At 50.0% G+C, this 16,139-nt stretch overlaps 1 protein-coding gene across 4 annotated transcripts in view; it reads left to right on the forward strand.

The window, feature by feature from the left end:
- Positions 1-16,139, forward strand: part of SPAG9 (sperm associated antigen 9) — a 1,654,314-nt gene that overhangs the window by 1,447,242 nt on the left and 190,933 nt on the right. For all 4 annotated transcript variants that reach the window (XM_086930851.1, XM_086930853.1, XM_086930852.1 and 1 more), the window contains one exon: positions 9,682-9,795. In XM_086930851.1, the coding sequence (XP_086786977.1) occupies positions 9,682-9,795 (114 nt within the window). The remainder of the gene's footprint in view (positions 1-9,681; positions 9,796-16,139) is intronic.

Raw genomic sequence — 16,139 nt, forward strand, 5'->3', positions numbered from 1 at the left:
GAAATTAAAGCAAATATGGAGACCCTGGCAAGGATGGGAGAAGATGAGACATCCTAATGAATTAATTGCTAGGGAACCTATTCAGCAGCAGAAAAATAGGACCTGGGCCTATCTGATCGACAATTGGCATAACATTCAGTGAGTCAACTGTGAATGATTCACAATGAAAAGTTACTGATTCATAACTAAAGAAACGGTTACAAACTAATATGCATAGGTGTAGACCGAAATAAGCAACTTGGAAAAGAGATTGCATATCTAGAAACCAAGAATAAATTAAAAGCGGATCAGATTTCAAGAAACTGTCTCCATCCAATGTTAACTACCTCAAAATCTTAACTGTGCTTTCAATAAACTCCTAAGCAAGAGCAGGTATGCACAAAAAGAAATAGTAGCAAAAACATGAGTGAAATAATGGTCAACTGTCTGAAATACACTAAATGGAAATATTTACATTAAGGTCACAATCTTGTAAGTAACATCCAGTGGCTCTGACATGGCAGATATTATGAAACAGTTTTATGGAGGCCTAGAGACAGTAATGCATCTTCTACCAAAAGGATCACCACATACCTACAAAAATACATCTACACCTCTATATGTATTAGAGACAGCACCCCTGTAGGAAGGTAGATACCTGCCTATGGTTACCCCAGATTTTTTGCCTAGTTTTCAGCTGGTTTTCGACTTAGTTGGCCTGGGATCCTGATAATCATTGTCCCAGGCTATCTGCTCTCTCTGTAAAATGGACTCCATGTACCTTATGTACATCTCCAATTGGATATTGGGTCACCTTATGATCCCCTGTACAGTGCACTATAGGAACCAAGGGCATAAGTGCATCCAAGGCCTACCAGGGGCTGCAGCATGTATTATGCCACCCCTGGCTGGCCACTCAAATAGACCCAACTGGCTGACCACTCAGCTGGGGCAAGATCGTGTAATCACCCCTTGCTTAGGTATAGTATTCCTATACCTACTTAAATATAGACACATAGTAACCTATAAGTCAATCCTATGGCAGGCCTTAACAATCCTGGAGGCAGAGTGCTTGGTTATGTGTGAGATGGTGCTCTAGCATGAGCTGAGCCTGTCTGCAGCTTTCAGAACCATGTCCTTATTGCTGTTCTAGGATATCGCCATACCATATACTCTTAAGTGCATTATAATCCTTGCGGTTAAATACTAACTTTGGTTTGGCTTTATCCAAACATGTCGTTTAAGGTGTCATACGCTTTGGAATACTACCCCCTTGCCAATTCTGGTCACAGGGGTAGCATTCCACCCATCTGAAAGAAACACGTTAGTATTAGATTCCTTACCTTAGAATATCCCCAGGCATCAGTATGGATCCGGAAACTTTTGCGTAGCAGTACCCCTGCGCGTCGGTAGGCGTCGTCTGCAGGCGTCCCCTGCGGCTTCGCGTCCGTCGTCGGCGTCGTGCGCCGTGATGACGTCGCTGGAGTATATAGTCGCCGCCTCCGCGCGCTGACGTCAGTTCTTCTTTTTTCCGCGCCAGTAAGCGCAGATCCGAAGAGCAGTACTCCGGTCTTTGACCAAGTTTTGTTAACTACTTTATACTTTTTGGTGCCGGTAGGATGCCCGGTTTCAAGAATTGTGACGGTTGTGACCGCACGATGTCGGTCACGGACCATCACCGACTCTGCCTCCGGTGCCTGGGCCCCGACCACGACGTAGACGCCTGCGTCGATTGCCGGGCCTTGACAAATAAGGCTAGACGGGAGCGGTCCCGCAAGCTGCTCGAGCTCCGGGTGTCGGCGCCGCGTCGAGAGCGGTCCCGGTCCGGCCGGAGGTCCAGGGAGCGTTCGAGGGAGCGGTCGCGGAGCCGTGCCGAGCGCTCCGGAAGTCGTCACCATTCATCTGGTTCCTCAGGTAGGAAGCACAAGAAGTCGGGGCGTCGTCATCGGGCCTCCGACTCCCCCCGACGCTTGCGCGGCGCGGCCGTGGGTTCGGGTGACCCCACCCCTGCGGCTCCGCGATTGTTGCCGGCGCGGCCTGCTCCATACCCTCCGGTCCCTGGGCTAGGCGCGATGCCTGAGGAGATTGAGGCGTTCCTCATGGCCATGAGGGCGCTCACTCCTCCGACGGGGCCTACGGCGCCTTCGGGCCCAGTGCTGCCGTCCGGAGGCCCTGGCGGTTCAGGTGTCCCTGCCTCGGCGCCATCGGGTGCTCCGGCCCCGGTGCCGCCGACGACTCCGACCCCGGCGCCGCAGGGGCCTTCGGGGTCGACGCCGGCTGGTCTACCGGCTTCTCCGGTGCCGGCGCCGGCTCCGGGCGGCGGCGTCCCCATGCCCTCCCCGAATCCGGACGCGGAGTCGGACCGGCGTCGCTCGACGCCGATGGGGCCTGTGAACCCCGAGGAGCCGGTCTACATTGTTGACTCCGAATATGGAGATGATGTAGAGTACAGAGAGGGTTGGAAGGGGTCTGAGGACCCTCTGTCCCGTGAGTGTCAGTACGACGTGGACTGGTCAGGTGACTTGGGTGATGCCAGTGATCTGGACGGCTCTCCTAACCCTGGCTTTGTCTCGCCTCCTACCGTGGCATCGGAGGAGGGGGCTGCTTATTCAGTGGTGTTGATGAGGGCTGCCAAGGCCTTACACCTTGAGCTCCCAGTCGAGGTCGTGAGGCCTAACAACCTCACTGAGGTCTTCAAACCGCAGTCATGCCCACAGGAGCCACTGCTGCCGTTTAACGAAGCCTTGTCGGACGTTCTTTTGGGCACGTGGTCCAGGCCCTCTTCAGGTTCGCCTGTTGATAGGAACGTGGCCAGACGCCACCGTCCGTGTCCGGACGACCCCAAGTTCCTGTCCACCCATCCCACCCCTGAGAGTCTGGTGATCCAGGCCTCGACTTCCCAGACCGCATTCCCGTCGGCCCCGCCCGACCGGGAATCTAAGAGGTACGACCAGTATGGCAAGAAGGTCTTCTCGTCCCTGAGTTTGGGACTGCGGTCTTGCAACACCGCTTGCCTCTTGGGCCGCTACACCCACTCTGTGTGGGATACGGTCGCGGAACTGCTGCCAGAATGCCCCATGGAGGTGCGGGCGAAGCTCGGCAAGGCTGTGGCTGAGGGCCGAGACGCAGCAAAATATTCCATACGGTGTGGTCTTGATACGACCGACTCGCTGGGCAGAGCGATGTCCACGACGGTGGCGATTCGTCGCCACGCCTGGCTGAGATCCGCCAACTTTTCGGCAGATGTCAAGAATGCCTTGATGGACATGCCGTTTGATGGCTGTCGCCTGTTTGGTGACAAGGCGGACCGCGCGCTGGAGTGCTTCAAGGACTCCAGGGTCGCGGCCAAGTCCTTGGGTCTCTCGACCCAGCGCCAGCAAACGGGTTCGTTTCGCTCCTTTCGTGGCCAAGGAAGGGGCGTCCCCACACGTGCTGCCAGCCACGCGCCGCGACAATCTTATCAACGCGGTGGCGGCCGTGGAAACCGCCGTGGAGGCGGTCGGGGTCAACGGCGAGGTCAGGCCACACCTCCCCCCGCAGCTTCAGCCTCCAAATCCTCCTAGTCCGTGCTTTCAGGCCCATGCGACGCCAGTGGGTGGCAGGGTTCGCCATCATCACGCCCGCTGGCGCGCAATCACAATGGACAGGTGGGTGCTGCAACTCGTCCGAAGGGGCTACTCCCTCCCCTTCGAGACCAATCCTCCAGCCATGCCACCGCAGAACCACCGTGTGTCGGGGGACCACTTGACACTTCTGCAGGAGGAAGTTACGGCCCTCTTGGCCAAGGGGGCCATCGTGCGCGTTCCTGGGCCAGAAGTAGGGCGTGGTTGCTATTCCCACTACTTTCTGGTGCCCAAGAAGGACAAAGGGGGCCTACGTCCTATCTTGGATCTACGGAATGTCAACGGCTTCCTCCGGAAGGAGAAGTTCAAGATGTTGACATTAGCTCAGGTCTTGGCTGCTCTAGACCCGCAAGACTGGATGGTAGCGTTGGACTTGCAGGATGCGTATTTTCACATCCCCGTCCTGCCGGCCCACCGGCGTTACCTGCGGTTCACGGTAGGCCAGGAGCACTTTCAGTTTATCGTGCTCCCCTTCGGCCTTACCAGCGCCCCACAGGTGTTCACAAAGGTGTTGGCGGTGGTCGCAGCCCATCTGCGCAGGTTAGGGGTTTCAGTCTTCCCTTACCTGGACGACTGGTTGTTGAAGGCGGGCTCGCCCCAGACAGTCGTCCACCACCTTCAGATGACGGCAGACCTCTTGCACGACCTGGGGTTCTCCATCAATGTGCCGAAATCACACCTGTGTCCCTCTCAAAAGCTCCTTTTCATCGGAGCGGTTCTGGACTCGGCGCAGTTTCGGGTTTATCCTCCGGAACGGCGGGTCCGGGATATACAGGCTTTGATTCCCATCTTTCAGCCGCTATCCCGGGTTTCGGTCAGGTTGACGCTGCGGCTGCTGGGGCTGATGGCTTCCTGCATCCTTCTGGTGCATCACGCCCGGTGGCGGATGCGGGCTCTGCAGTGGGACCTGAAGTTTCAGTGGGCCCAGCATCAGGGCAACTTGTCCGACCACGTCTTGATCTCGGAGGGCACTGCGAGACAACTGCAGTGGTGGCTTACGGACCGCGATTGGGTCAGAGGCAGATCCCTCTCCCTTCCCCAACCGGAGCACGTTGTCGTGACGGACGCGTCCCTCCAGGGCTGGGGAGGCCACTTGGGAGAGGCGGAGATCAGAGGCATCTGGTCTCCGGCGGAGTCCCGACTCCATATAAACCTGTTGGAGCTACGGGCGATTCGTCTAGCACTGAAGGCCTTCCTCCCCTTTGTCAACGGGAGTGTAGTGCAGGTGTTCACGGACAACACCACCGCCATGTGGTACTGCAACAAGCAGGGCGGGTGGGGTCGTGGACCCTTTGCCAAGAGGCTCTGCGTCTCTGGCAATGGCTGGAACGTCAGGGTGTGACTCTGACGGTTCAACACCTGGCAGGTTCTCTGAACGCCAGGGCGGACGAACTCAGCCGTCGGTGCTCGATGGATCACGAATGGCGTCTGAACTCGGACGTGGCGCAAGGCCTCTTTCTGCAATGGGGAGAGCCTTGGTTAGATCTATTCGCCACAGAAGAGAACGCGCAATGTCATCAGTTCTGCGCGTTGGAGTTTCCAAGACGGCACTCGCACGGCGACGCCTTTCGGCGCGAGTGGAGTTGCGGTCTGTTATACGCCTTTCCGCCTATACCACTTCTGCCCAGAGTGCTGAAGAAGATCAGGCGTGACCGGGCCCAAGTTATCCATGTGGCTCCGGACTGGGCTCGAAGGTACTGGTATCCCGAGCTACTCAGCATGTCAGTCGGTCCCCCGATCCGCCTGCCCCTTCAGGAGGACCTTCTGTCGCAGCAGCAGGGGACGGTCCTCCACCCAAACCTGTCCAGTCTCCACCTCCATGCTTGGAGATTGAGCGGCGACAGTTGAGGCCATTTGACTTGCCTCCTGAAGTCTGTGATGTGATTCTGGCAGCCAGGCGTCCCTCCACAAAGTCGGTATACGCCTGTCGGTGGAACAGATTTGTGGCATGGTGCACAGCAAAGGCTGTGGACCCTCTTTCTGCCCCTCTTTCCGAGGTCCTTCTTTTTCTTCTCTCTCTTGCCCAGCAGGGCTCTACTCTGGGCACTATCAAGGGCTACCTTTCGGCCCTTTTGGCCTTTCTAAGGCTTCCTGATCAGCCTTCTTTGTTCAAGTCTCCGGTTGTAACGAGATTCTTGAAGGGCATCACACACATGTATCCACCTGTTCCTTTTGTGATGCCTCAGTGGGACTTGAACCTAGTTCTGACCTTCTTGATGTGTGCTCCCTTTGAGCCCCTTCATTCCTGTCCTCTCCGTCTCCTGACTTTAAAGACGGCTTTCCTGGTTGCCATCACCTCTGCCAGGAGAGTGAGTGAGCTCCAGGCTCTTTCTGTCAAACCTCCCTTCCTGTCCATTCATCCAGACAAGGTGGTTCTGAGAACAAGACCTTCTTTCCTGCCCAAAGTTGTCTCTGCTTTTCACATCGGGCAGTCCATCACCCTCCCTTCCTTCTTCCCGCCACCGCATCCTTCAAAGGATGAAGAGCGGCTCCATCGTCTGGACCCAAAACGTGCGCTTTCATTTTATATGGATCGCACACGCCAGTTTCGGGTGGATGACCAACTGTTTGTTGGCTACGTGGGTGCGAAGAAGGGACGGTCGGTCCATAAACGGACCATCTCTCGATGGGTCATTCTCTGCATCAAAGCATGCTACTCTTTGGCTCGAAAGGAGCCTCCTGTTGGGCTGAGGGCCCATTCCACTCGGGCCACGGCGGCTACTACTGCCCTGGGACGGGGAGTCCCCTTGCAGGACATTTGCCAGGCGGCTACGTGGGCCTCGCTGCACACCTTTGCGAGGCACTACTGCCTGGACAGTCAAGTCCGGAGGGATGGCTTCTTTGGCCGTTCTGTCCTCCAGGACTTTCTGGTGTAGGAGTGTATTGGTTCGCAGACCCACCACCGGGGTTGGTATTGCTGGGGTATCTATTCTAAGGTAAGGAATCTAATACTAACGTGTTTCTTTCAGATGAACAAGTTACTTACCTTCGGTAACGATATATCTGTAAGAAACATTAGTTAGTATTAGATTCCTTACCGACTCACCCATCCTCCCCGTTCTGCGAACTGATACCTAGGGTTAAGGACATCCCTTTCAGGGCCCTAGTTTCAAATGGCACCAGTGTTGGTTCTCACATGGCTCTGCGTGTTCTGGCGCGGAAAAGCTGTGTACAAAGAACTGACGTCAGCGCGCGGAGGCGGCGTCTATATACTCCAGCGACGTCATCACGACGCCGACGACGGACGCGGAGCCGCAGGGGACGCCTGCAGACGACGCCTACCGACGCGCAGGGGTACTGCTACGCAAAAGTTTCCGGATCCAGACTGACGCCTGGGGATATTCTAAGGTAAGGAATCTAATACTAACTAATGTTTCTTACAGATATATCGTTACCGAAGTTAAGTAACTTGTTCTTCTAGAGGGAGAAGACATGTTGTTGCTGACTATCCCGGTTAAAGTTAACCAGAGCCCCAAGGTCACAAAATTGACGCTGCTGCCACTGACACAAGTCTGAACTCCTACTGCTGGGAGTCCATCCAGTCACGGAGGTTTGGACAATAGGTTTCTTGCCTGGGGAGGTGCGAGCACCACCCCAGACAGGACTTTGTGTATTGGGACAGGGAGGGCTGAATAGACACTGCCTGGGGCACACTAGGTGCTCCATGCATACCCCAGTTCAAACCGGTTGCTGGGGCACTCCTGCCCCAGCTCTAGGGCGAAACTGGACAAAGGAGAGGGGGTGTAACCACCCCCCTTCCTGGTCCCACCCACAGGAGGGACCTAGTCAGGAATCCAGCCCCTTTTAGTTGTATAAAGGTAGGAGCTGAGTCCTGAGACTTGAGATTTGATCCTGACTGAAACCCGAAACGAAACTCTGGACCTTCGACATTCTGCTGAAGCTGAAGACTGAAAAATCTCCCTTGTGGCCAAGGTGTGACCACCCTGGGCAACCAGGCACCATCCAGCAAATCAACGGCTTGCTTTGTCGACGTTCCCGCCGGAACCCGAGCACAGAGCCTGACAAGACCCAGACTTCCAGACCTCTCTGATCCTCTCTTCACTACTGCTGCACAGCTGAGATCCGTGGAGGCGACGAGACACGTGGGACTGGACATCTTGAAAAGCCTGCAACTTGCTACCTGTGCAGCTCCTTAGGCACCCTTGAAGCTGTACACTGGGGATTGAGAAGCTCCGATCCCGAGCTCCATCTGCGACGAAGATCAGCCCCCCACACTCCACGAGTTCTGCTTGGGGCCCTTCTGCTTTTGTTCTGCTCGACGTGTTGTCCAGTTGCTGGCCCGTTGGCTAGTAGCTTCTGTGACGACAATCCTTTTGAACCACATCGCTGGTCTGGTTGCTCCAGAATGGCCCTTGCTTCCCTGCAAAGGTGAAGCACCCCAGACCCTGCTGGTCTGCACCAGAAGCCTTGCGTGGGTTGCCTTTGCCAAGGCTTGTCGGCTCCAGTCCGGAAGTCGACCCCTCCATCTGCGAGATCCTTTGTGGGACAGCCCGTCTCCAGCACCTGGTCGTCGTCGACGCCTCCTGGTCCACGTGGCTGCCAAGACAAGCTTCAAGACAGCACCTGATTGCTCCTCGACGTCGCCTGGTTCCTTCCTGGTTCCACCCGGTCACTGGCTAGTGACCCAGACTCTGTCCCCTCTGCTTTCAGGTTCTCTTCATCCTCGATCCACCCTTGGATCCACCCGGACATCTTCCTCCTGGTCGCCTGCAGTATCTTTCTTCAGGTCTCCATAGGCTTTAACGACGAAACCCGACACATCTTCACACCTATGCACCCGCCGTCCATGGGTGAGGTAACGCGAGTACTTCTGTGCTCCTTAGGGTATTGGCTATCCAAGTGTCTAAGTCTCTAGTTGTTTCTTCCTAGCCAAACCGGAAGTGTCCTAAATCCTTCTAAATCTGACTTCTAAGTTCCCATTGATTTTGCATTGAATCCTGCGCGTGTGTAAAGACACTGCACGCGCCGCCTGTGGGCCTCCTACTTCTAAACTATAGTTGAGACAGTGTAGCCCCAGCGATTCCCTAGGCTTTTTTTCTTTTCTCGTGACGTGGTACTTATACCACTTTCTTAGTATATGGTTTGCTTCGCCCCTAGGGCCTAACCGTAAATTGTGCAACTTATCGAGTGTCTTGTTATGTGCTTTGGCCTCTGACCTCATAAAGACTTCAGAGGAGTGTGTTATAAATAAATACATATATATTTTTTATATATCCTGTGTGGTGTCCTTTCATTTGGTATTCAAGGGGTTACATATGGTAAAACAGCTGGCTTTACATGCCCTCTAGAGTCTTTTAGCCTAAGACTGTTCTGTCCACGCTACCACTAGGATAGCTGGTCTTTAAGGTTGAGTTACAACCATCACAATAAGGGTTGTTTGGATTGGTGCAAGGTGATTACTAGAATAGTGAACACCATATACCAGGCCAACTTCTCACAACCCCTAATAGCAGATCTCCGGGTACAAGTGGTCTCTCAGCCAGATCTTTCAAAACCTTTGCAAACTATTCCAAAGACTCAATACCCAACCAAACTAACTCCCAACCTGCTTGAGTATGCTCAAAATGTTACACATTGTCCATGCCCTCACGTCTGGTCCATCTTCCTTTTTATTTCCTTCTGCTTCTTGTATGTTTTCTTTCAAATACACATTCATATTAGCAATGCCTCATTTCCTTATTCCCACTGGAACTTAAGTAAGGAATCAAATGATTAACAGACAATGTATACAGACAACATAACTCGTAGGTCATATGTTCTACTGTACTTACCAGTTTAGGCAGTTCCTTCAGAAATACCTTCAGAATTTAAAGAACTAAAGCGAAGCGTGTTTCATCAAACACACAATGGACTCTCCCCCTTGTTGGAACAGAATATTTGCTAACTTTTTCTTCATGTCCTTTTATGAATATATCTAAATCTTTACTATTGTCATAATTATTATTAGAATTACTATTGTTATTAATATTATTTTTACTCTTATTTTCCTTGCATACATTTCTAAAAATTAAATAAAATATTTTGAACACAAAAAATATATATTTATGCTCTGTTTCAGGAACTGGGAAATTGGGATTCTCTTTTGTAAGAATCACTGCACTTATGGTGTCCTGTAACCGTCTGTGGGTTGGGACCGGAAATGGTGTCATCATATCCATTCCATTGACTGAAAGTAAGTACAGTTTAAATTAATGCTTAAAAAAAGAAAGATCGTAATTGGACTTGACAGTTTCAAAATAATTGTTTCATTCATATATATTACCCAGCATACATGTTATTTATTCAAGGCCTGTTACTCGTTGGCTAAGAAGGTGCCCCATGTGGGGCTGCGTGCCCATTCCACCAGGGCAACAGCAGCTACTAATGCTTTGGGACGTGGCGTTCCCGTGCAGGACATTTGTCAGGCAGTTACGTGGGCCTCGCTGCACACGTTTGCCAAGCATTACTGCCTTGACAGTCAAGTCCGGAGAGACTGCTTCTTTGGCTGTTCTGTTCTAAGTGACTGTCTGGTGTAATCTTGTTTGCAGTCGCACCATCGGGGTTGGTATTGCTGGGCTATCTATTCTAAGGTAAGGAATCTATCTCTAACGTGTCTCTTTCAGATCTACAAGCTACTACTTGTGTAACGATATATCTGTAAGAGCCATTAGTTAGTGATAGATTCCTTACCGCCCCACCCATCCTCCCCGTTCTGAGAACTGATTACTAGGGTTAAGGACATCCCTTTCAGGGCCCTAGTTTTCAATGCCCCAGTGGTCAGTATCTTGCATGGCTCTGCTTTCCTGGCGCGGAAAGTCATGTACAGAACTGACGCCAGCACACATGGGTGGCGCCTAAATCGTCTCTGTGACGTTATCTTGGCGCATACAACGCCAGCGACGGACGCTGAGCCGCAGGATGCCACCTACTGACAGGCAGGGGTACTGCTAAGCAAATCTTTCCGGATCCAGCCTGATGCCTGGGGATATTCTAAGGTAAGGAATCTATCACTAACTAATGTCTCTTACAGATATATCGTTACACAAGTCGTAACTTGTGCTTTAACTCACCTCTGACGGCACTTTCACGTGTTAAGCTTGAATTACATAAATTTCTGATAAAATAATAAATACATTACTCGCATGTAAGACAGGGGTCCGTTTCTGATGAGCCTGTAGATTGAAATAATGAGATAGGCTTCACACTGTTTTTGATTAAAGAATTTACTTTACTGATGAAGGGTCTTCCCAAAATGCATTGGGATATGTAAACATTACGGGAAGTTGGATGCGTGCAGAATGATCAGATGATTGAATGATTGATTGATGAATGATTGACGAATGAATGATTCACATCTCTTGATTTAATGTTCAATAAATAAGGAACTATATATCATCATCACTTTTGCATAATCATTGAGTGTGGAAACGTTTGTAAATCGGTTCATGAAGTTCGTCACTTTTATGTGAATTGTATGTTATTCGTAAAATGTATTAAACCTTTAAAAAACTTCATTGATGATAATAATCACTGCAACTGCATAGCACCAATTTTTGGGCTGGTGAAAAGAGCACCTTTTACTCATGTAGCAATTCTTTTGTTTGCATGTTCTTTTGTAACAGTAGTGGTCCCACTCTCACTGGGTGCCCATAGTGGCGTTTTACTGTTTGTGGGACTGCCACTCTTCTTCAGATGCCTTTCAATATATTTGGGCAGATGGGGATCTTATGTAATGTAGTCCTTCATAGGCATGGGTGTTCATGTCAGCATGCCATTTTTACTTTTGCCTTTCATCATATTCTATTGTGCTTCTACCAGGGGACTTGCAGCCAATATCCCTGCTTCTGTTCCAGTTTTGGAGCTGTAATTCTTGGCTTCATCAACTCTTGGATGGCAGATCCCCTCCAGGTCAAAAATTCTGTCTACTTTCTGGTGCCCAAGAAGGAGATAGGCCTTTGTCCTATTTTAGACCTGAACCCCCTCAATGCCCTCCTCTGGAAGGAGAAATGCACAATGCTTACCCTGGCCTAGGTCTTGTGTGCCCTCAACCCAGGAGACTGGATGGGGGCATTGAACCTGCAGGACCCCTATTCCTGCAAGCTCATCAGCACTACCGGCTGTACAGAGTGGAACAGAAGCATTTTCGGTTTGCTGTGCTTCCCTTTGGCCACACCAGCACTCTTCGGTGTGCAGAAAAATAATGGTGGTGGTGGCAGCAAGCCTTCAGAGGTCAGGGGTGCCAGTCTTCCCTTAGCACGACGACTGTCTGTTGAAGGTGAGCTCACCCTAGGCATTCGTCAACCACATCCAGACTACGACAAACTTTTTGTCAGCTTTGTGGCTCACTATCACTTGCCGAAGTTACACCTAACTCCTTTTCAGACTCTCCCCTTCATTGGAGCCATTCTGAACAATGTTCAGTTTTGTACCCCCTGAGAAAGAGACTCCAGGACATTCAGGCTATGTCAATCTTTCAGGCTCGGTCTCGGATTATAGTTAGGTTGACTCTGAGGCTCCTGGCCTCTTGACAACCTCCTGCATTCTGCTTATCGAGGGCACCAGTTGGCATGTGCAGAATCTAAAGTGGGATCTGAATTCCCAGTGGGCCCAACAGCACAGGGACCTCTTCTATCATGTTCAGATTTCAGAGGAGATTGCAAAACATTATATTGGTGATTGCTGGTCTGTAATTGGGCCCCTTTTCTTTACCCATCCAGAGGTCACAGTGTTGACCGATGCATTGCTTTTGGTTTTGAGTGGCCATCTGGGAGAAGTGTATATGAGAGGCCTGTCATGTCTGGCAGATTCCTGGCTCCATATCAACCTGCTGGGGATGAGGGTAATCCACTATGCTTTGAAAGCCTTCCTTCCATCCAACAAAGGGAGGCTGTTTCAGGTGCTCATGGACACACTACCGCCATGTGGTCCTGCCTCAAGCGGGGTAAGTTGGGGTCTCAAACCCAATGCCAGGAGGCTTTGTGCCTCTAGATATGACTAGACCGCTAAGGTATTTTCCTGGTGGTGAATCACCTCACAGGATCCTTGACTGCCAGAGAAACTGTTGGAAAGTGCCTTTTTTTGGACATGGTAGCCCCTACTTTTTGCCTGGAAAATTATGTAACTTCAACTTGAAGTGCACAGGGTTCCTGCCAACCAGGTCCTGTGTGCAGAGCTATTTCCTTAAACTGTACCTTTTGTTTCCCAATTGGCATGACTTCAGTACCCTTTTAAGTCCCTAGTAAATGGTACCACTTTTACCTAGTGGATTGGCACTAAAGAAGGACCCCAAGGGTAACATCACAAATTGTGCGGTTGTGTAGTTCCTACAAATCTATATAGGATCTGTGGTTCGATCCCCAGCACCGGCGGCAGGTAAGCCCAGCTCAGCACCATGTGACTCTGGGCAATAGCTTGCTCAATCTTCCCGACGGCACCCAGCGCCGGGATGCCACCGGGTAGCTGTGCGCTTTACAAATACTGGATTTATATTTATTTACATAACATCCGACTGGACGGTATAACTGCCAAATGCTAGAATATGCGTGGTTAAAAAGCATAAAAACATAGCTAAAATATAAGTTTAAGAACATCTGAAAACATGGTATCTGAAAAAATTAGGCTAAAGTTTAAAAAACGTCCTCTAAATAGTCAATATACTGCTAGAACAACTGAGCACGCCGAAAGCCATAGTGCTCAGTGAGAGCAAAAGAGGGGAAAAACCCAAAAATTATGTTTTCGAATTCCAGTTTTGGTTGTTTTCGGAAAAGGCTGAATTGTTCCCAGCACACGGAAAGCCATATGTTTGTGTTCGGAGTGGGAGATGCAACATCACTGCTGCTTGCTTTCACAGAGGACGGTCCCTGTAACACCTCTTGGATCAGGTCAATGGAGCAAAGGTGATATTCTCTGGTTCCTACAGCCTCTGCTGATGAAGCACTTGATGCGTGTAAGCCTGGTACAGAGCCGGTGTCCATACGGACAGGAGCTGAAGCATTCCGTGGTGTATCTAAGAATGCTGGGTTCAACATTGTAATACGCTGAGGACACTAGACTACGCGGGCCTTTAATTGGTCCAGCAGTACTGCCACATCCGGAGGCGCAACCGATGGAAGTGTTAGACAGATGTCCAACACGTATCCATATCTTCAGAATAGGCAACGGAGTACAGGCAAGATGCAGTCAACCCAGACTGACCTGAATGATAGAAATCAATGTTCGCTTAGCTTCACGAAGCAGCAATGTGCCCAGATGGAGTACCTTGCGTTCACAGCAACGTCATTCCAAGAGCGCTTTTTCCATCTCTTTGGAATGTGGGACGTCCATTGCGTAGCAGGAAAATTAAAACCAGGATACCCACTACAAGTAGTAGGACCAGCGGAAGCCCTCCAAAAACGCTTCCCACTACGAAGTGTATCAATGATGGAATAATGCTTAAGATCGTCTGGAAGGTGCTTAATAGCCCAGAACCTATCCCCTTAAATAGGTGTACTATCTCTCTCGTATCAGACATCCCCGAAATGGAGCAGGAAGTTGGTTTCGACTAGGGCATATATCTCAGCTGAAGACCTTGCAAACTGGAGATCAAAAGTCTCTCGGGCTGAGGTTAAGGCTACCTCCTTCTGTAAAAGTATTGCTTTCATTCTGCTTAGAGAATCAAACCATATAACGGAAACATTCAACAAAGGCCATAGCGGCACCTCCCTGACTGTGTGGGTTGGTGGAAACAATGCTTACATACTACATGTAACCCTGGAACTTACTGTGACCAGATAGGCGATGCCTGTTAGCATCCCACAACAACCTTGATCATTCACCATCAAATAACTCCCATTCGAGAGCAGTTTCAACACTGGATAAATCATGGCAGCTGGGGATCCTTTCAAGTGGCATGATAGGTTTGCAACCTAATCATTACAAGCTCCGTGAAGCATGTTATCCTGACAAATTAGAGACCCGCTTAAAGAATTCTCACAGTCTGAACCGCTGAGAGAGACCCAAGTGTCCCCATTCCTGCATCTAAATCTGTAAGGTAATTCCCAAGATTCATGTATGTGTTCCCTACCCAATGCTTCATACCTGCCTACTTGATGGTACTGTAGACAATATTGAAATTGGAATGTCGTGACTGGCAATGTTATATGGCCATGGATTAATCATTCTGTGGAAGGTTACTTAGCCACAGTGAAAGGTAATTGGTCCAATTTTTCAATGTGCAGCATTGTATACTTTGCATCTCGTTGTGCTATTGTTGTCTGCCTTCCTGTTAGATTATATGCAGAAAACACAGATGTATTGTTGATATATGGCCAGGGCACATGACCAGAGCACAATTATTGTAGCGTCCAGCTTAATATTAGAATGGATCGCAGCTGCGATTGTCTATGTTGAAGAATAGACAGATCCTGTTCTATTATATCTATTGCAGAAGACACAATGTTGCCCAATCAATAAATCCTGGATGTCAGTGTGGTCATGCCTTTGTCGACCACTGCCAAAGCCTTTTCTAGGTTAACCCTGTCAATTTCACGCAATCTCTCTGCAGCCTCCGATAGTACCTTTTGAACCTTGCTTGACACCTATTTGTGTCGATAGGCCAAGCCAACCATCCGTTCCAATTAGGGTCTGGTGAATTGTATGAACCATCATGTAAAATATCATTCAGTATATTCTCACTATTTTGTGTGTAATTTTGCCATCCCTCAAAGTGTGTAAATGAGGGAATCCCAGGTATGTTCAAGTACTTGATCTTGGCTAGTCCAAGACAAGAAGTCTATTGCACTGTGTTGTTCAGGAAGATAATTTGCTGTGGTATGAGGCACACTTTAAATGATGCTGCAGCTCCCTGAACTTGCCAATCTTTAGTCCCCTAGACAGATTCTGTCTAATCTGTCCCTCCAAAAGTCAAAACCTTGTAAAGACAGCTGGGAAATAAAGGAAGCATAGTATATCTGTTTCGTAAAAGGAAGCAGAGTATATCTGTTTCGTATTAGTGAGCATATTTTTCTTTGTAGATATAGGTGCAACCTTATAATAGTATGAGGTCGGGTCTGAAGTTTTAAACCCAGAAAAATAAGCAAACCTTTGTGCAAACGTTTGTGAACTACCTTCCGGTGGTGTTGGGCAATGTTATGTTATATGTTATGTTATAGATCGATTTATACAGCGCACTAATACTCTGGAGTGTCCTGGCGTTTAGGTGAACAGTGGCATGCGTGTACAGAAACATTAGATCAGCTGTTTCAACATGAAGGTTTTGAGAAGTTTTTTAAAAATAGGAAACTCCTGGGTGTGCTGGAGGTCAGCTGGAAGAGCATTCCACATCGTGGCTGCTTTTACCGCTAAGGACTGACCCCCAATCTGCGATCCGCGGAACGTAGGGAGCACCAGCTGACATTGGAAAGCGGAACGTAGAGGATGCCTAGGCAAATAGAATGCGAACAACGATCCAATATAGACAGGGCCAGAACCATGGAGTGCCTTTGTGAGAGGGGGTCCTTCGGGGACGACACTGCCTGGGACTACCACAACCAGAATTCT

The sequence above is a fragment of the Lissotriton vulgaris genome, chromosome 7 (assembly GCF_964263255.1).
Source record: "Lissotriton vulgaris chromosome 7, aLisVul1.2, whole genome shotgun sequence".
Lineage (NCBI taxonomy): Eukaryota > Metazoa > Chordata > Amphibia > Caudata > Salamandridae > Lissotriton > Lissotriton vulgaris.